The sequence below is a fragment of the Rhinichthys klamathensis genome, unplaced genomic scaffold (assembly GCF_029890125.1).
Source record: "Rhinichthys klamathensis goyatoka isolate OS25496 unplaced genomic scaffold, OSU_Roscu_1.1 h1tg000059l_1, whole genome shotgun sequence".
Taxonomy (NCBI): Eukaryota; Metazoa; Chordata; class Actinopteri; order Cypriniformes; family Leuciscidae; genus Rhinichthys; species Rhinichthys klamathensis.
The window spans coordinates 2,770,388-2,793,033 of NW_026606604.1; the positions used below are offsets into that span (position 1 = coordinate 2,770,388).

At 41.2% G+C, this 22,646-nt stretch overlaps 1 protein-coding gene across 3 annotated transcripts in view; it reads right to left on the minus strand.

The window, feature by feature from the left end:
* Positions 1-22,646, minus strand: part of ctnnd2a (catenin (cadherin-associated protein), delta 2a) — a 323,353-nt gene that overhangs the window by 117,153 nt on the left and 183,554 nt on the right. For all 3 annotated transcript variants that reach the window (XM_056248935.1, XM_056248934.1, XM_056248936.1), the window contains one exon: positions 17,608-17,799. In XM_056248935.1, coding sequence (XP_056104910.1) covers positions 17,608-17,799 — 192 coding nt within the window. The remainder of the gene's footprint in view (positions 1-17,607; positions 17,800-22,646) is intronic.

Genomic DNA, 22,646 nt, shown 5'->3' on the forward strand with positions numbered 1-22,646 from the left:
AGCCGATAATGTGCTTCAGCGAATCCTGCCATTTCCTGACAACAGCGTTTGACGATGTAATTCTTTAATTAACTCGCATTCTAAGCCTTTTTGCTGCTGTTCTGCTTCCTTTGACACCGTATACAGTCTTTTTTCATAAGCCAGTTTGAAGGAGACTTGTGAATAACAGCCAATCTGTGCCTTCTCTCTCTGAACCGTATAAAGCAACACGACAACCAATAAAACGGTTTTTGTTTTTCTGCTCAGAATCACAATACTATAAAAGTTTGGGATCAGTGAGAGTTAAAAAAAATTGAAATTGAAATTGAAAAAAGAAAAGAAATACTTTTTTCAGCAAGGATGCATTAAACACATAATGATTTCCACCAAAATATCAAGCAGCACAACTGTTTTCAACATTGATTTATAATAATAAATGTTTCTTGAGCAGCAAATCAGCATATTAGAATGATTTCTGAAGGATCATGTGACACTGAAGACTGGAGTAATGATGCTGAAAATTCAGCTTTGCATCACAGGAATAAATTACATTTTAAAATATATTAAAACAGAAAACTGTTAAAATTGTAATAATATTTAAATATAATATTCAGCATTTTGGATTTAATAAATGCAGCCCTGGTGAGTCTTCTTCCAAAAAAATCTTACCAAAGAAACATTTAGTGAACTTTGGAACAATAGTGTATACTAGTAGTGTCTAGTTTTATTTTAGTGAAAGTGTAAAATATTACTTTTTTTTATCCACTCAGAATCAAAATATATACTGTTTATCTCAATGTTCCTGGTTTCCTGGAACTTTTTATTGTAATAAAGCAAAATTTCCTGCAACTCAGTGGATGTATATCAAGTGCTGGATGTAATTATTTGCATTCGGTGGTTTGACTACGATGGATAACGGGCCGCCGCAGCTGTGGAACAGCGATAGATCGAAGTGCGTGTCTGTGTACACAAGAGAAGATTAACACTGCTGGCTTCTGCCACTGATAACAGCCATGAACCCTCAGCTTTCAGTGCTGGATCACCATCATTATAACACACACACCAACACAATGAAAAGTCCTGCTCAAGAATTGATGCTTTTCTGTATACATATATATATATATATATATATATATATATATATATATATATATATATATATATATATATATATATATATATAAAGTGAGATGTTTCGTAAAGTGGAACAAAATCATCAAAAAGTGACAGGGATCGATAAATGACTATTTAACAATAAAATAAAACTGGTTTTAACAAGAAACAGCATCTTCAAATGCAACGAATATGGCAAGAGATGCTAAAACTGTCACGGTTCATGAATTTACTGTCTCTCTCTCGTCTCGCGTGTTGTTGTGGTGTGTGTGTGTGTCTGTGGGCGTGGTCACTGATCACTGCTGATCAGCAGCGCCAGCTGGTTTCAATCCGTTTGTCTCTTTATAAGTTCAGTAACTGGTGTCTCATGTTGTCAGATCGTTGTGGTTTCCCCGGTGTGTTCCCGTGTTTCATGTTGGATCGTGTTCGTGTTGGATCGTGTTCGTGTTGGACCGTGTTCGTGTTGGATCGTGTTCGTGTTGGATCGTGGATTCCCTATGTACTTCGTCTCACCCGGATTCTTCACCTGCACTGGAGTACCAAGCACTGCACTAGGGTCTTCACGGGATATCACCAGCACCAGTCGCTCACCGAGGTCCCTGTGTCACCTTCCATCTCGCGCTGATCGCCTGACCTGCACCTGAGGAGAGCTTTCACCTGTGCTAGTGTCTGACCTTCGTGTCTGTGTACACTTCAATAAAGAGTCTTTTGCATTTACATCCGTCTCTGTGATCCGTTACAGAACGATCTGACCATTATTATGGATGTAGCAGAGACCACGACTTGGGACGAATTCGCCGCTCGAAGCATCTCGAGGATGGATAACCAAGAGGAGAGCATCGCCCAATCAGGTCGGGCGATTCAAGCGCTCGTGACACAGGTGTCCGAGCTCACCCAAAGATTTCAACAACTCATACCTCCCACTGCGCCACCCACGCCGCCTGTTCAACCCATTCCACCGGAGCCGCCCCAGCAACGTGAACCTCGTCTTCCCACGCCTGAGGGCTATGCAGGTGAACCAGAGTACTGTAGAGCCTTTTTGACTCGTTGTTCGATGCATTTCTCATTACAGCCACTGACGTTCAGCCAGGAACAGACCAAGGTGGCCTTCGTTCTCACCCTGTTGTCTGGGAGGGCGGCTCTTTGGGGAACGGCGGTGTGGGAGAACCGTGACCCATGCTGCTCCTCGTTCCAGGCACTCTCCGAGGAGATGAGACGAGTGTTCGATCGGGCGGTAGCGGGTAGGGAGGCGGCCAGACTACTCGCTGAGCTCCGCCAAGGTAACGGCTCGGTGTCGGAATACTCCATTCAGTTCCGCACCCTGGCTGCAGAGTGCCGTTGGAACGAGGAGGCGCAGTGGGACCAATTCCTGCATGGGTTGGCTGATCGTGTCCAGAGGGAGATATATATGCTGGACCTTCCCCCTAACCTTAATGGACTGATCGAACTGGCATTAAGAGTAGACGCACGACTGGATCGCATGGGCCGCTTTCAGCAGAGGAACCCGTTTCGCGGCATGGAGACCCTGCGCGTCGACAATCTGGACACGGTCAGCCCCGCTTCCGATTCTGAACCCATGCAGGTGGGTAGAGCTCGGCTTTCCCGGGAGGAGAGAGAACGGCGGAGATCCCAGGGACTTTGTTTGTACTGTGGGAAAGCGGGCCACTTCATCTCCGCTTGCCCGGTAAAAGATCAAGCCCGGTAGTAACAATGAGGCTACTATCGGGTGGGATCTCCGCTGGGAAGACCTCATCATCACCATCATCATCTACTCTCCTTCCGGTAAGACTAAGGTGGGCGACTCACACGCACGACACTGAGGCTTTGGTGGATTCAGGAGCTGAAGGTAATTTTTTGGACTCTGGACTGGCTCAACGTCTTCATCTTCCCATCTCCAGGCTCACACACACGATTTCCGTTAATGCTCTCAATGGACAACGACTTCCCCAGATTTCTCACACTACTGAACCCATCACACTCATAACATCTGGCAACCACACTGAGACAATAACATTTCTTCTCATGGACTCTCCACTAGCACCCTTGGTGCTGGGTCACCCCTGGTTACTGCAACACAATCCCAGAGTTGATTGGGGTCACAATTCTGTTTCCATGTGGAGTAATGCGTGTCATGAGTCTTGTCTTGTGTCAGCGTGTTCGTCTGTTCCTGTGTCTGTGTTTCAGGAGGAGGCAGTGAATTTGTCTAACGTGCCCGAGGAGTACCAGGATCTGAAGGAAGTGTTCAGTAAGTCTCGGGCTGCTTCTCTTCCTCCTCATCGTCCCTATGACTGTGCCATAGATTTAGTGCCAGGTCAGTCTCCGCCTAAAGGCAAGTTATATTCACTTTCTGTTCCAGAGAGGGAGGCTATGGAGAAATATATTTCTGATTCTCTAGCTTCCAAATTCATTAGACCTTCCTCATCTCCAGCGGGGGCGGGGTTCTTTTTTGTGGGAAAGAAGGATGGATCTCTGCGACCGTGTATTGATTACCGGGGGTTGAACAACATCACGGTAAAGAATACCTATCCTTTGCCGTTGATGTCTTCAGCCTTCGAGCGGTTACAGGGAGCATCCATTTTCACAAAATTGGATTTACGTAACGCTTATCATTTGGTTCGCATAAGGAAGGGCGATGAATGGAAGACCGCGTTCAATACCCCTAGGGGGCACTTTGAATATTTGGTCATGCCTTTCGGGCTGTCCAACTCCCCAGCGGTCTTCCAGGCACTCGTCAATGACGTGCTGAGAGATATGGTTGACCAATTCATTTATGTCTACCTGGATGACATTTAGATTTTTTCATCGTCTCTCCAGGAACATGTTCAGCACGTCAGACGAGTGCTTCAGAGGTTGCTAGAGAATGGGCTTTTTGTCAAGGCGGAGAAATGCGTTTTTCATGCACAGTCTGTTCCTTTCCTAGGGTACATCGTCTCATCTGAGGGAATGCGCATGGATCCTGACAAGGTTAAGGCTGTGATAGATTGGCCTAGTCCATATTCCCGTAAGGCCCTACAGAGGTTTCTGGGGTTTGCCAATTTTTATCGGTGTTTTATTCGCAACTTCAGCCAGCTAGCCTCACCTCTGACTGCCTTGACCTCCCCCAGAACGACGTTCAGGTGGTCTGATGCAGCTGAGGCTGCATTTACCAAACTCAAGAGCCGCTTCAGTTCGGCTCCCATCCTCGTTGCCCCTGATTCATCACGTCAGTTCGTGGTGGAGGTCGACGCGTCAGAGGTGGGGGTAGGAGCAGTTCTCTCCCAGCGCTCTCCTTCAGATGACAAGATGCATCCTTGCGCGTTTCTTTCTCATCGTTTATCACCTGCCGAACGTAATTATGACATTGGCAACAGAGAGTTGTTGGCAGTCAAGTTAGCACTGGAGGAATGGCGTCACTGGTTAGAAGGGTCAGGGGTACCTTTTATCGTTTGGACCGATCATAAGAACCTAGAATATATCAGAACCGCTAAGAGACTCAACTCTAGGCAGGCTCGGTGGGCACTTTTTTTCGGACGTTTTGACTTTTCTCTCTCGTACCGCCCGGGTTCTAAGAACATCAAACCCGATTCTTTATCTTGTATTTTTGACCTATCCGAACGCCCGGCTACTCCCGAGTGTATTTTACCTGAGACATTAGTGGTCTCCACTCTCAGATGGGAGGTCGAATCGAAGGTAATGAAAGCCTTAGAAGGGGTAACGCCTCCGCCCGATTGCCCACCGAATCGTTTATTTGTGCCGGAGGGGTATCGGTCCGACGTCATTCGGTGGGGTCATTGCTCCAGTGTAGCTTGTCATCCTGGGGTCAATCGCACCAGTTTTTTGGTCAAACAACGATTCTGGTGGCCATTAATGGCTCGTGACATCCACAGTTTTGTTTTGGCTTGCTCGGACTGTGCCACTGGTAAGACTTCCAATCGACCCCCAGATGGGTTACTCCAACCGCTGTCTGTCCCTTCGAGACCCTGGTCCCACATTGCGCTAGATTTTATTACCGCCCTCCCGCCCTCCCAGGGCAAGACGGTCGTTTTGACTGTCGTGGACCGGTTCTCGAAGGCGGCTCATTTTATTCCCTTGCCTAAATTACCCTCCGCCAAGGAGACAGCGGTAACTGTCATTGATCACGTCTTTCGCTTACATGGCCTCCCGACAGACGTGGTTTCCGACAGGGGTCCCCAATTTGTGTCCAAATTTTGGCAAGAGTTTTGTAAATTACTGGGGGCGACGGTCAGTCTTTCTTCGGGTTTTTACCCCCAAAGCAATGGTCAGACCGAGAGAGCCAACCAGGATTTGGAGAGAGTGTTGCGATGTCTGGTTTCCAGGAATCCTTCCTCCTGGAGTCAGCAACTCTCTATGGTGGAGTACGCCCACAATTCGTTGCCAGTGTCAGCCACGGGCCTCACTCCGTTTGAATGTAGTCTAGGTTACCAGCCACCAGTTTTTGCTAGTACGGAATCCGAGGTCGCGGTCCCCTCCGCTCACGCCTTCGTCCAGAGGTGTTTCCACACTTGGAAAAGAGCCCGTGAGACTCTTCTCCAAGTGGGGGCGCGCACCAAGGCTAAAGCCGATCGCCACCGGTCGAAGCCTCCCGTATACGTCGTGGGTCAAAAAGTGTGGCTTTCTACTAAGAACATTCCTCTCCGGTCCGTAGCTAATAAACTTGCTCCCAAATTTATCGGCCCGTTCCCTGTCACCAAAATCATTAGTCCGGTGGCAGTCCGCCTCAAACTTCCTCCTGCGTACAGGAGAATTCATCCCGCCTTCCATGTGTCAAAGATCAAACCTGTGTTTCATTCACGAATTAATCCGCCGGTCCCGGTTCCCCCCCCGCCGCGTCTCGTAGATGGGGAACCAACGTATTCGGTTAATCGTATTCTGGACTCGAGAAGGAGGGGACGCGGATTTCAGTACCTGGTGGACTGGGAGGGTTACGGTCCGGAGGAGAGAAGTTGGGTTCCTGCTAGAGACATTCTGGATCACTCCCTTATCGATGATTACAATCGACAGGTAGGCCGTCTGGGAGGCGTTCCTAGGGGAGAGGGTACTGTCACGGTTCATGAATTTACTGTCTCTCTCTCGTCTCGCGTGTTGTTGTGGTGTGTGTGTGTGTGTCTGTGGGCGTGGTCACTGATCACTGCTGATCAGCAGCGCCAGCTGGTTTCAATCCGTTTGTCTCTTTATAAGTTCAGTAACTGGTGTCTCATGTTGTCAGATCGTTGTGGTTTCCCCGGTGTGTTCCCGTGTTTCATGTTGGATCGTGTTCGTGTTGGATCGTGTTCGTGTTGGACCGTGTTCGTGTTGGATCGTGTTCGTGTTGGATCGTGGATTCCCTGTGTACTTCGTCTCACCCGGATTCTTCACCTGCACTGGAGTACCAAGCACTGCACTAGGGTCTTCACGGGATATCACCAGCACCAGTCGCTCACCGAGGTCCCTGTGTCACCTTCCATCTCGCGCTGATCGCCTGACCTGCACCTGAGGAGAGCTTTCACCTGTGCTAGTGTCTGACCTTCGTGTCTGTGTACACTTCAATAAAGAGTCTTTTGCATTTACATCCGTCTCTGTGATCCGTTACAAAAACAATCAAAGACATCTGCCTTTTGCATGCTAACCAACTATTAAGAAATATAACAGACAATGTAAGAACACAGATTTTAGCTTTCTTTGCGGTGGCAATGTAAAGGTAATGCATTTAGAGAGCATTAGTGGAGTATTTTATCACTGCTAACACAGCAAACTGTCACGCTAACACCCTCTCTGAGAACTTAGATAAACTAGTCCACCTCACTAAATGACTAGTTTGTATATTCATCCTTAAAGTCCCCGTGAACCGGAAGTTGCAAACGACTTTTCTCCAGTGTTGTGACGTATTTCCGAGAGAAACAGAATACTAAATGAGGCAAAATGGTGGGCGTGGCTTTTTTCCCAACTAGCACCTGATTGGATCTAGAAAAGTAGGTGTTTTCATTCAGCCTGTCTACTGTCAGTTGGAGGGGCGTGGTTACGGATGTTAAGCAGACGCCCAAACCGTGAAACCTACGTCATCAGGCAAGGTCCTCCAACGCAGAGGGGAGGGGAAATTTCAGATTTTGATTAAAGATTACGAAGCCAAAAATATTTTTTGTGTGGATTGACTTGCATGGATGAATTGTTCACCACAAAACGATCAATTTAGGCAAACAAAGTAAGTATGGTCAATTATGAAGTCATGGGGACTTTAAGGGCCATTTACACAACATAAGTCTTCAACTAAAACTGAAAACTTTGTGTTTTGGCTGTTTATTTACACGACAATGGTATTTTGGGGGCCTGAAAATGCAAGCTTTTGAAAACGACACCATTAGCCTCTCCATGTAAACTTCAAACTTCGTGTGATATTGATTGACTATATTAAATGATATAAATTTAAAAGACAGAGGTATTTTTGCCCCCTTATCTTGAATATTGGGGCAATTCTAAATGCATATATTGTGTCAAACCGCACACACACACACACACATATATATATATATATATATATATATATATATGTATGTATGTATATATATATGAAACAAAGTAACAAGAAACAAAATCATGCAATCAACATGCACTGATTGTCATACAGACAGCATTTCACACTGTATGTATAAAGACGACTATGCAGTACGGCTACAAAAGTTAGTTGTTAGGGTTAGAAATTAGAAAAGAGTTAAAAATAAAAAGCCACAAGACCTTGACATTACTATGAATGTGTTTCTAAGTGCATTCTTCCAACACTGAGGCTGAATATGAAACATTCTCCTGCACTCTCTTTCAATCTTCTATCTGCCATCTCATGAATCAAACGAACACACACACGAACACACACACACGCCCCATCTAATGTTTCTAATCTCCTCTTGCGGAGAGGCTTTGAATATTCTATAGGTTTGATAATGGGCTGCTCTTTTAAATTACCTGACCTTTCAGATACGAATCAGAGGATCCAGCATCTCCTTAGCGTTGGCATCAGATTCAGTGCTCTGTTACAGTGTGTAATGTGATCATAAACAAACTGCCCTTTCTTCTTTTGCTCGGCTGCTTCTAGCATTTTTTTTCCTCTGCGTGATATTACACCCTACCAAAGGTCACTCCCACTCAACAGAAACATAGTAGAGGAATGATTTGCTGCTCTGCCATTTTCGATGCAGGATAAAAAAGGTGCGATACAATAAAGCGCTACCTGCTTTACTGTGGTATCCGAATGACACTGTCTTGAATGGATTCATCTGTTTGCTCAGAAGAGCAAGCTTCAAATGCTAACCAAGAATGCAATTAAGATTGTGTTTATCCTTAAGATGTAATTCAGAAGATTTTCCAATACATAAATACATGTTATGTGGATGAAATTATGTTGTGTGCATGTTGTCGGTCTGAGAGGTTTAGATGCAAATGTGCATCTTCTAACAAGCAGGAATGCAATTTGCTGGAGTGCTTTTTTTCTAATTATAAACAGGATAGTTCTGGTCCTGTATGCTGATTGGTCAATACATTGTTCCAGATAGTATAATATATATAAAACTAATACTTTTATGCAGCAAGGATGCATTAAACGGATCAAAAGTGACAGTAAAGACACGGTCTAAAGTTTTTTAAAAGAAAGTTTAAATTTACTATGTAATAAAATATTTTAAAATGAATACAATAAAATAAATACATTACTTTTTTTTAAAAATAAAAATAAATGAATATTAATTGTATGATATAATTATAATATATTAATATTTTTGAGAAAGTTTGTGTCTTATTTTATTACAAAGTAACTTTTACATAGAGGTAATGCTATATTGTGAATGGGTAAAGTGAGTTGTTAGGCATGTCACACAGACCTGGAAATAACAGAAGAAACAAACTGCGGTGAACTAAAACTCAATGTGAAAAATTCTTTAACATCACTTTGGCTTGCAACAATTGTGTTTCTCAATAACTGTCTGGATGCTCCAGTTCCATGTTAATATGAATGATTCCCACTACACACATGGCATTTCACTCAGAGCTCATGTGTGTGTTAAGGCTTTAAACATATGGCACAATCACAGCACAGGAGCCGTTACGGCAGTAAATATCATCCGTGTTACGCCCTGCATCCTTGGAGCGAGGCTACAGGACAGATACAAGGTGATGCTTCCCGTGAATCAAAACGCTGCCTCCATGTCTCACCGCCAGCACCTCAGCCTAAGTTATGAGTGCCATCCATCTTTCCTAGTGTGTTTATATGTCTGTGTGTGTGAGCGTGTAATTGCTCATTAGCCATGCTTGAGAGGAGCAGAGGCCAGATTCACAGGATGGTATTAAACTGAGCTCACAACTGGTTCAAACTGTTATTGTTCCAGTGATTTACAGACTCAACACAAACACTGCATACAGTATGAGCTTTTGAGATCTTAAAATCAAGCAGGTGAGGACTGTGGGTTATTTCCTTTTACACCTTTTATTGCTTTACTTTATTATGTTTAAATTCAATAAAATAAAATTAACCCCAACAGTAGCATAGGCCTACATACAAAAATATTTTTTTTTATTTTTTTTAACAATATAAAATACAATGATTATGTTACCAGATAAAGATGACGATGAAGGAGAGTTCAAAAGGGTATCAATAAACAAAAGGGCCTTAAATGAAAAACTCAGGCCATGTCCACACTAATACGTTTTCGTTTGAAAACGTATATTTTTTCTCCGGTTTGGCCTTCCGTCCACACTGAGACGGCGTTTTAAAGCTGCTGTAGGTAACTTTTGTAAAAAATATTTTTTACATATTTGTTAAAACTGTCATTATGTCCTGACAGTAGAATATGAGACAGATAATCTGTGAAAAAAAAATCAAGCTCTTCTGGCTCCTCCCAGTGGTCCTATTGCCATTTGCAGAAATACACGCTCCCGGTCAGAAACAACCAATCAGAGCCAGGAGGAGTGTCTTAGCAGTGTCAATCACACTCGTGTACGCGCTGATCACACCCCTCTCTTGCACAGCGCGAGCCGTCGTTCAAACTCAAGATTGCCGGCGTGCTGCAGCTGTGCTTATGACGGAGAAACAACCTAAACTGCCAATTCTCGAGTGACACCTGCTCATAAAACAAAGAGGTAAAAGGAAAAAGACTGATGACTATAAACAAGCGAAAAAGAAAGAATTACACAGAGCCCATTGACTCGGTGTCAAAACTCTAGCCGCATAACATGTAGATAAAATGTCACGCACTCTGCTAAGCAACAATTGAAACCTGCTAATTCACTGGCTTGTCATGTTGCTGAAATAATGTACTAGCACACCTTATCTAGCATTATATATCGCTAGAATAATTACTTACATACTGTAACGTTAATTACCGTTATATTAACGTTATCTTACTAGCTATTTATAACTTATAGAAAGAGTGCAACGTTATAAAGTTACATGTATTGCAAAATACATAATGATTTGAGGACCAAGTTTGTAGTCAATGTATGGGCAGGCCATCGTCAATGTAAAGCATATTGTTGACGTTTAGTCCCTATTAGTGAATGTGCCATATAACTTTTTATCCGCTGTTATCGGTGGCCCTGTTTACTAGCCTGCGCGTTCACGACAGGCTCCGCTGTGGAGGACGAGCTGTGGAGGGAGGGCTGTTGCGCAGCAGAGAGCAAGGGGGTGGGACCTGTAAGTTGTGCTTGTTCAAATTTTCAGGCTAAGTCAACGTTTTCTCAAAACTCCCTACTGCAGCTTTAAGTCAATGAAAACGTAGCTTTTGGAATACGCTCTCCAAAGCGGATAAATTTGAAAACGGCGTTTTCGCGTTGTAGTGTGGACTGTGAAGCCGGAGGTATTTGAAAACGATGACGGAAGTTTAGTCATGTGATCCATGTTGTACCAATAGATATTCATGTTTACCGGTATAGTGCCTGTTATGTACTATTCACTCTTACACTGTTGCTAAAATATGTTACTTTGCACACTCTTCATATCACAGTACTGCAAAGATGACAGAAAATACACTCACATTTGCTGTCCTGTGGCAATACAGGAGAGCAGTTGCGTTTTAGACCAAACATATGGTGACTGAGTGCGACCTGGACGCATCAGTGATGGTGAGATATTTTGCTAAATAAAATTATCCTGTTAGAAGAATTGCGCGATAACTTTATTATTTATTTTTCCATCTGTATCATCTCGGTGATCTTTTGTGAGGTTTCACGCATGCGCAGTAAGGTGAATTTAGAAGTTTCTCATCCACTGAAATGTCAGAAAACGCCTGAAAAAGCTAGTGTGGACAGAGCGTTTTTAAACGAAAACGCCGTTTTTAAATGTATCCGGTTGTATTAATGTGGACGTAGCCTCAGGTAATCCACTATGACGAAGACAAAGTAACAGCGTGTGTAACACCCACACAAACACAGAGAGAAGGTGAGGAACTTAAATACACAGTGATAATGAGGAGATGACGAACATGTGTGATGATCTTATGAGTGTCCATGACAACTGATGACTGGCGGGAAACTAAGACAAAAAAACTGAAAGTCCATGAAAACAGAAACTAAGAGCAACCAAAACAGTGTGTGTGACAGATTATTTCACAATATGTTTCTATTATATTTTTATATACTAAACATTTTTTTTTTAAATGACATACTGTATAAAGACACAAGGCACAAGGCAAGTTGCAACATCATAAAATATTAAGGGCATAACCTTTCAGAAAAGAATTACAATACAATCATACACTCTCTTATAATATATTCATTATATATATATATTATTCAATACATAAATATATCACTAAAATATCACTAAAAAGTCTTTGTTGGGCTAATATGTTTTTTGCAGTCTTAATTTAGACAAATTTATTCAGTACTTCATTTGCATAAACTCACTTTTGTTCACTTGAGGAATACCTTCTAGCTCTTACTAGTACATATAACATTCTTCAAAGGTATTACTCTCTAAATAATATATTACAGCTCAACCAATCTTCAAATTGAAAAAGGCATGCTAAAGTAAAATGTTAATCGTCTAGCTGCTGCTACCACGAATACCCTGAATATTTATGGGTCATTTGGTTTGTTTGAGCATTTTAGGACAACGTGAAAAACCACTGCAAATCGAAACATAAAATAACTCCTATTTATCGACTCTGTATGATATGCTGTCCAGTAAAAACTCATGAGCAGCTCCCTTTGCTCTTGTGTGTCTTGTAAGGGAAATAAATCACAGAAGAACAGTCAAAGTAGATATATATTTTAGGTGCTTCGTCTTACATAACATCTAGAACGGACTGCTATATTCAGGTACGAATTAAACGGAGCTCCTCAATTGGGAATTGACTGCTGATCTCCACAAATTAAGTATATGTGTTACAGCGAGCAACTAATACATTCTAAAGCTCAGCAAAAACACAATGTTCCATTATATAAAGCACAGGTATTAGAAATGTAAGGATGGGATGTAGATCAGCAAGTGAGACGCACATAATTCTGGGAAGAGGCCGTGTTTTTGTCCGATAAAGATGATTTTGGTGGTGCTTGACGAATGAATTGATTTTATAGCAATCTATAAAGTCGTGCGTGCTTCAATATCCAAAGAGTGCATTCCGCTCTTTGCTTCAAACTGCACTTCACAACGGCTGAGAGATGGCTGAAATACTCTCCCTTATTTTTCCACTTCGGTCTCAAGTGTTGCTGTAGACTCTCAAATCGAGGTTTATGTAACCACTGAGCTACAATCAAAGTTCCTTCCTCTTTTCTGAAGCCACCCAGCAGTTCCCATTGGGGGTCTCGTAGCCCATTCTTCTGCATATGACGCAGACTCAAGAATTCTCCTTGTGCGAATCTCCATCTTTTATGATGAAATTCAGCGAAAAATGCACACTGTTTTAGTACACCGTGTCTTTTTCTGTGAAAAAGCCTGGCCAGTTATACAGGGATGTGAGCAGGAAAGCTCCATCAGCATTTGATAGAGCACTTCCCTCAAGCTCGGGTTAATTCCTCGCTCGGTTCCAAAATGAGTCTTTTCAGCACATTCTTAGCCGCATATGCTGCTCTTCCAGTCCCTCTCACACAAAGCCTAATTAACTTCATGAAGTTTGAATTTCAGAGCTGAAAATGAACGAGTGATCCTGCAATGGTGCTGCAGCAGAATGAAAGGCCACGAGGAGCTTAATCACATTCACATTATCTGGAGCTTTGTGCAAGATCAGATTTGACTCCTGGATAGGCAAACTTATGATGAATAAGGTACTTGAAAGGAATCAGCATTACAGGGAACCCATAATGGGCCAAACTAATAAAATGTGATACTATCATTATGTTGAGCTCGAACCATTTTGGGGAATCTCACAAAAGCTGCCCGGATCATATCTCATCTCAAAGACAAAAACATAAAATTGTGTTTTGCAAAAGGACTATGAAAACTATTTTAGCCAAGTTTTTTTTTCTTCCTTCAGACCAATACATTGGCATATTTAAATTAAACACATTTTCAACCAAAATATTATTATTACTGTAATTTTAGTGAAAACTTTCTGTGTAGTTCTCATTAATCTCAGCGATGATGACCTTGGATCAATACAAGCCTTTAAATAAATACATAAATGAATAAATAAAACCAGAAAAAGCCGAACAACATTTACTGGATGTATAATTTATTATTTAGTCTAAATAAATCATTTATTTTTGATTAAATGTCCCATTACAGTAAATTAATTCAAAATATAAATCCTCTATAGCAGCAAAATATCTTCAAAATTGATAATAAGAAATGTTTCTTGAGCAGGACATTTCTGAAGACTGGAGTAATGATGCTGATCACAGGAATAAAATATATATTAAATATATTAAAATGGAAAACTGCTATAAAAAAAAACTGTATTTTTACTGTATTTTGTACAGACTGTATAGACCCCACCCAAATGGTATACACTGTAGACTAAATAACTAAATAATAATAATGAATAATTTTGTGAAATGACCCAGATATGTCCTTGACACTCATCCATGAAAGTCTTTTTACTCTCGGAGAACATTTCACCTGCTTTCTCTTTATGAAATTTGAAAACTCCAATGGGATTTTGTTGAAATGAGTCAGTGACTTCCTTGCATGCACAGATATCATGCGAGGCTCTGCACCAAGACACAAAATAGGTGCAATACCACCCCCGCAATCCCCCCCTCCCCCCCCCCCCCCCCCCCCCCCCCCCCCCCCCTCAAAAAAAAAAAACTTGTGAGACTACAACACATTTCATAAGAGAACACTGCCCAGCGGTCGACCTCTCAGTCTCTCTAATCTGCAGGTGATGGTATTGGCCCTGAACCGCCCTGATTGCTTGAGTCATTTCCACCTGGGGATCTCAGGTAGGACAGTCTTCCAACCAATGTCATCTGTCCCAAAAAAAACATGGCCATAAATCTCTCTCTTTATCTCTCCTGCAGAGCGCTGTAATAAGAAGAACACAGCAGCTACATGTTAGCAGTGTATTTGTGAAGGTTTCTAATGTCGTCATTAGCCCTATCCTTCATCTGCGGGTCTAATGAGACACTTAGCGAGGGGAAGCAACGCAACTGGGAGGAAGAGAACAGAGACGGCAAAAAAAGTGAGGTCAATGAACTCACAGACAGACTGAGCAATGATGTGACATCAAACACGAGACTGCATAGATCCTCATTAGTGACTTTTCATAAACTACTTGTTACTTCCAGGTGCTTCAGGGAGTCGAACTTGATCACATAAAAACACAAGAGTTGAGCTACTTTGTTCTCGAGACTCTGTTAGGCATTGTGAGACTTTGTCAGGCGTCTCAATGTCAGCCTGAATGCTATCATAGAGTTTCAGACACCTCGAGCCACAGCTGAAATCTGCTGGATGGAAAATGACTGTTTATTATCGGTGGTGCGAATGCAGTGCACCAATTTCGACTGACTTGATTTGATCATGTTCCAAACGTGCAATAGGAGAAAAGGAGAGACAGAAAGGTTCTCATATTTATAAATGTATTTTTACAGCGCTTGCAGGGCGCTCTCATAACTCTTTTCCTTCTTCCTTTAACATACTGCATAGAAGTCATTCAAAGTGAATTTTGTAGATAAATTCAGCCTGAGATGTGCTCTCAATTTTTTGATTTTATAAACCTTGCCAGTTTTTTTAGGTTTAATCTCCCACTGGCATAAAACTACTGCCAGAATTGAAGTTATATTTGCATATTGAATTGTGATTGTGGTTTACATCAAACAATAAGTTTACACTGTTTTTTCATGGGATTTGAATTGCAATTGGAGAGTCTTAACTCTTAAGAAATCCATCCAACATTTCAAAAGTATTATTTTACATACGTGAACTATCTCGAGGCCCACAGAGAAGGAAATGAATAGTTGAATAAAGTTGTTATTTTTGTTTGTTTTTTTGCGCACAAAAAGTATTCTCGTCGCTTGATAAACTTAAGGTTGAGCCACTGTAGTCACTTGGACTATTTTAACGATGTTTGTAATAACTTTCTGGGCCGGCAGGTTTCAATTGCAATAGAAGCCTATGGAGGAGTGAGACAGCTCTCAGATTTCATCAAAAATATCTTAATTTGTGTTCCGAAGATGAACGAAAGTCTTACGGGGTTGGAACAACATGAGGGAGAGTAATTACTGACAGAATTTTCCTTTTTGGGTGAACTAACCCTTTAATTTAACACTGGAAACTGAATTCTTAATAGAAGTGCTCAGGCAGGATTATATAATTTCTTAAATAGCTTTAGTTTGATTCATGATTCATGTAGCAGACGGGCACTCTAGCTTTAGTCGACCTTTAGCTTTAGACAGAAAACCACTGCAATGACACAGATTTAATTGCTTCATTTACCTGTTTAATTGTATTTTAGCGCCATTCAAGGCAAATAAGAGACAAATCTGCCCTTGTTCTGTTGTGTTTATCTAAGCAAAGCCAAGGCTCTCTATTTTCCTCTTAAATCACAGTAACATCTTGTGGATGAGAAAATAAAAGGGCTGTGATATGTGAGAGCTCGGAGCGGAGAAAGCCAAAGGAGACAGAGCATAATTTTCAACAGTCTGCTGATGCTGCCATACCATTAGGCAGAGGCAACAATTTTGAAAAGAAATAAAGTCTCTGAGGTACATTATAAGCTCCACTTCTCAAAGGTCACAGCAGGATTGCAGCAAGCGTAGGAAATTACCACAGCAGACCCCAATTAAAACAGACCATATAGATTGTATCTGCACTACTAAGCTAGGTGAGAGTCGACACATTTTTGCTTCAGGGGAGTCACGAGACCCTGTCATGATGCCTCCCTTCCACGCTCACAATTACATTATGTCACAGTATGTTGAATTCTTGATTCTGATTGGATCACTGCCATTCTACCGTTTTGATTTCACATTGATCACATTATACACTTTGAAACCAAACACATACAATAAAAATGACAAACAATTTCTATTTTTTTCCAAACACAGAGAAACTTATAGTGTCAACGCTACAATTGCTATCCAACCAATAAAATAATTTTGCCACTAAAAAGCTGCATTACTTAAAAAAAAAAAAATAGTGATGCCACCACCCCACTTGTAAGAAATGCAGTTAAACTAGTAGCTTTGCAATGTGTACATTAAAAATGAATGAATGCATCTAAATACATACTGTATAACTCCATAAAACATATCAATACAAGGATCTAAATGCAGAAATGCAGTTAAAACTAAAATCTTTGCAATTTGAAGAGACGCATGTTCAATATAAAAATTATTCTGGTTTTTATTCACATTAATAGTTAATATAAATATTTGTTGTAAATATGTATTTTGTATATATGAAGAGACACATGTTCAATATAAAAATTATTCTGTTTTTATTCACATTAATAGTTAATATAAATATTTGTTGTAAATATGTATTTTGTATATATGAAAAAATAGTATGTATACTATAAAATTATATTATAAACTTTTTTATATAAAACTTACAATTAACAACAAATATGAAATAATATATTATAAATAAATAAATGATATGAATGCACACATAATACAAGTATCTAAGGTATTGATGTACAGTATAAAAAAATAATCCATAATCTGATTATATTGGCACAGCTTTTGTAATCTACCCATTGGTCTCATCCTCCTGAACTGGATTCACACTACACTTTCTCAATGAGATGTGAGGAATTAACAAAACTGGCGAGCCACATCAGATTATCATGCTACACCTGACCTACAAGCAAAACAAAACGAACAATGTGCTAATTGAAAAAGACTGCTAAGGTGTTTTAATGTGATATGGTAAGACAAGTGAAACCTTTTAAGTATAATACACACTCACAAATACAGATTGTGTGATGTGCTCTAACTCAGATTAATTCTAATGAGGTCAACACTCGGCTGTGAGCAAGAACCGTGTCCGATTTGGATAAATGCTCTCTAAGGATTTGGCTTTCTTGCAGAAATCCTGGAGGTTGGTAACTTGGGGATTAACACACTTCAGCACACACGCACACAGAGAGAGAGAGAGAGTGTGTGTGTAAACTCTACCCGTGTTATTCCGGTAGGTTCCCGTATGGCCTGGAGGGAGCACTTCTCCCTGGCTCTGGCTCAGGCTTCTCATGGGGACTTTCTGGTAGACTCGGTCTTCATATATGGGATCGATGTGATGCTCAGGGGACTGCAGGGGCCTCAGTTCAGGGCCCAGGTGAGTGTGCTGACTGCTGTACGAGCCTCGAGATCCTGCACAAAAGGCATTGTTCCTGTTAGTGTTAAAGATGGAAGAAAAAGTCCTGCAACTAAACCCCTTGTGAATGAGAACAATAATACAGGAGTGTTAGTACATCATCGCGGCGATCTTAAATGTACTGTACATAACCTGTTGGCTATCACACTAAACCTGCCAAACACAACATGTCCAAGGCATCAGAAAGTCAATATTTTCTTCCTGATCAAGAGCGTACAGTATCTCTGCAGAGCAACAACGAGACTGTGAAGATGGTGTTTATGATCCTTATGAACCACTGGAGGAAGGCAAGTGATGTCAACATTCAACAGTGATCCAAGACTATATATATATATACACTCACCGGCCACTTTATTAGGTACACCTGTCCAACTGCTCGTTAACACTTAATTTCTAAGCAGCCAATCACATGGCGGCAACTCAGTGCATTTAGTCATGTAGACATGGTCAAGACAATCTCCTGCAGTTCAAACCGAGCATCAGTATGGGGAAGAAAGTTGATTTGAGTGACTTTGAACGTGGCATGATTGTTGGTGCCAGAAGGGCTGGTCTGAGTATTTCAGAAACTGCTAATCTACTTGGATTTTCACGCACAACCATCTCTAGAGTTTACAGAGAATGGTCCGAAAAAGAAAAAACATCCAGTGAGCGGCAGTTCTGTGGGCGGAAATGCCTTGTTGATGCCAGAGGTCAGAGGAGAATGGCCAGACTGGTTCGAGCTGATAGAAGGGCAACAGTGACTGAAATAACCACTCGTTACAACCGAGGTATGCAGCAAAGCATTTGTGAAGCCACACCACGCACAACCTTGAGGCGGATGGGCTACAACAGCAGAAGACTCCACCGGGTACCACTCATCTCCACTACAAATAGGAAAAAGAGGCTACAATTTGCAAGAGCTCACAAAAATTGAACAGTTGAAGACTGGAAAAATGTTGCCTGGTCTGAGGAGTCTCGATTTCTGTTGAGACATTCAGATGTTAGAGTCAGAATTTGGCGTAAACAGAATGAGAACATGGAACCATCATGCCTTGTTACCACTGTGCAGGCTGGTGGTGGTGGTGTAATGGTGTGGGGGATGTTTTCCTGGCACACTTTAGGCCCCTTAGTGCCAATTGGGCATCGTTTAAATGCCACGGCCTACCTGAGCATTGTTTCTGACCATGTCCATTCCTTTATGGCCACCATGTACCCATCCTCTGATGGCTACTTCCACCATGTCACAAAGCTCTAATCATTTCAAATTGGTTTCTTGAACATGACAATGAGTTCACTGTACTAAAATGGCCTCCACAGTCACCAGATCTCAACCCAATAGAGCATCTTTGGGATGTGGTGGAACGGGAGATTCGCATCATGGATGTGCAGCCGACAAATCTGCGGCAACTGTGTGATGCCATCATGTCAATATGGACCAAACTCCCTGAGGAATGCTTCCAGCACCTTGTTGAATCTATGCCACGAAGAATTGAGGCAGTTCTGAAGGCAAAAGGGGGTCCAACCCGTTACTAGCATGGGGTACCTAATAAAGTGGCCGGTGAGTGTATATATATATCCTGGCAGACATATACAGTAAGAATTAAAAAAGAAGGATTTACATGACTGTGTGAGCACAGCCATAGTAATCCTTCAATTCACGATGTTTATGAACCTGAGACCCAAGAGGAATGCGAATGCTAACTCAACATTCACTCACATTCCCGAATCGATCCACACACTTTATATCCTGGCTTTGCACCGGCCTATAGGGACGCCACACTCACACAGACACACAATCTTTAGAGTTGTTGTACCTAAGGATTGGAGGTTTCTCTGGATCTTGGCAGCTTGTCTCATTGGTTTTCACTGAATGACAGAGATGTACTACTCTAAACGGCAATGCAAACATTCAGCGGAATGGAGATGTTTCCTCAAGGCCGTTGGAACATGAACAAGCATGTTAATCTTCAAACTACTGCAATGTCCGATCTGCTTCTGGTGCTCTGTTGCTTCGCAGGACTTAATTGTGTAATGTTCTGAAAGTAAGAAGGTGTAGATAGAGGGTATTTCGTGTAATCACCTTATCGGTGTCCGGCAGGCAAACGCCCCTCATCCATAACCTGATTTCTGTAGTGTTAGGAGGAGATCCATCATACATCCACAATCGCTAAAACCCTATCTAAAGCTCTCTCACTCTGCTTTATCATCTGAGATGCTCTATTTTCTTCTGACCAGGTGGAAAAGATGAATGACATGAGATTCGGAGAATAAGACATGAACTTTTGTAGATAACACCAATAGTTGATGTGAAAGCCAGGGATTTTTTAACGGGTGTCTGGAACCCGCAGGGGGCTGCAAAAGGGTGTTTGAGGGTCTGGGGAAAATTCCAGAGAAATAAACAATTGGTAAGAAATACAAACCAAACCAGGTTTTTTATATTTTAAATATTTTTACATTAATACCAAGTAGAAAAAAAAGAAAAGAAAAATACTGTCAACATACAAAGTAAATATTCTCCAGAAAATATTTAGATATATTTTTTAGTTTAAATATGATGTGTTAATTTCATCTTTATAATGAAACTCCCGCACACTATCAGTACTTGCAAATGAGTATCACAATTTTAAGATTGCCTGGTACATGCCCGTTTTCAGAATGTTAGTCCTCGTCCGTCTCAGAGTTTACTCAGTCCTATGCAGAATGGTAATTATCGGTATGGGAATTGTGCTCAGCGCAATAATAAACATTATTGTTTGTCATCCAAAAACTGGTAAAAAAAAAAAAAGATTCATTCTGTGATTACTTGTGTTTCTACTCATGTTGTTTATTTGATTCGTTGTCCTTAAAGCAAAGAATTAGTGAACAGAAGAGTTCTATCAGAAGAAAAGATGTAAATTATCCAGTTGCGGCTCATTTTATAGCTTCGAATCACGATGTTTTTGTGGGATTGAAAAAGTGAGTGTGCCACCTAGAGGGGGCGGTATTGAAGTGCTCTTACAGAGACGTGAACTGTTTTGGATTTTTACCCTTCAGACTTTATCACCCAGGGGTATGAATGATGAAGTATTATTTAATGTGATGTTATAATTAAACGTTTTTTTTTGTTGTTGTTATTTTCCCTTGTTTCATTATTATGTTTGCACCTGTTTATGATGATGTGGTGTTAATTATGTATTCAGTCATTGAGCCTAATTGGCTCTGGATCTGTGCGTTGATTTGTCATGTGATTATTTTAAATGGGATTGAGTTTGAATATTTGTATATGCCTGATGAAGGTTGTGAGACTGAAACGTTGCTAATACAATTTTGATACTCATTTGCAAGTACTGATAGTGAGTTTTTTTGTTGATTTTTTTGACCTACTTAGTTGGTCATAAATATTTAGGCAACATTGGTTCCAGTGTATTACAGTATGTTCAGATAATTGTTCTTAATACTGACACATTTTAAAAGCTATATATTTAATTTGGGAAACAACATGTCTTAATAATATTTTTAGGGCCGGGACTCGATTAAAAAAATTAATCTAATTAATTAGAGGCTTTGTAATTAATTAATCGAAATTAATCGCATTTTAATTGCATAAATATTTGACCTGAGAACAGTGAGAAGTAATTTTTTTCACATGGATTTTTAGTAAACCATTGAATAATGACAATACATAAGCTTAATCAACAACATATTGTTTATTTTTGTTCAACCAACTCCAGCAGACCAGAGCATTTTTTGCCATTAAGTGTAGCAATAGCTACACTAATAGCAATAGCGAATTCCTTGTTGCATAACTTGCACACAACCATGCTCTTATCGACGCTTCCATCCGTTCGGTTTTCATAACAAAATTTCCCATCCACGGAGCCAATCTAGGCGATCTATGAAGCAAGCGATCTCGTCAGCTTCTTCATCATGAATGCATAGACAGTATAAGAAGTGGACAGAGCCTTCTCATTGGAACTCAGTTGAGACAGTTGAAGCCCATTTTTAGCGATTTTTGAGGACTTCCGTTCCTGACGCGCAGACTCAAACCGACTCAAACTAAGCTTGATGACGTGAGCAACCTGTCTGACAGACGTTAATCTTCTAGCTGTGCGTGAAAATTGCCAACGTTAATCTTGCAGAGACGGGGAACTTGAGCAAAGAGTTCTTTGGCGTGAGTGAGCAGGAGTAAGTATTCCGTTGCTTTTATGGACTCATTATCTATGGGCTTCTCCCTTGACGGGACGTCCCCCCGATTGCCTGCGAGCTTCTCCTCCTGTCTGTACGGTAACTTCTGTACAGCGCGACAAAGAGTCGAGTGGTTATGACGCAATCGTTAGCCTATTTTTACTAAATCTGTTTCTACGGGGCCATAATGTAACATAGAAGGTAATGGAGCCCTTTATACATTGTCGTGTTTCTTTAGAAATAAATAATGGACAAATGGAGTCTTTAAACGCCTCAGATGTAAAGTTATTCGCTGTCAAAGTGACGCAAAAATGAATGGGAGTCAATGGAAATGCTAACGCAAGTGAAGTTCTGCTACAACATGGCGGCACCCGGCCGGCTTCAACTTCCGGTCGATGGATTACCCCTTTGGCATGAACGCTAGTTGGTGCTCCAGTGTAATCGGTCCGCCGAAACTCATCCAGTGAGAAACGTTCCGCGGTGCAAAAATAAGTGCGATTAAAATTATTTTTTGTGTAAATTAACGCGTTAAAGTCTGTAATTAATTAATCTTAATTAACGCGTTAAAGTCCCGGCCCTAAATATTTTATACTATTTTTCACAGTATGAAAGGGTATTTATAAACAAAAATATAAAGCTGCCTTTATATTTTAGGAAGGGGGTCCCTTTACATTTCAGGGTCCATGACAGGTTGAAAAGA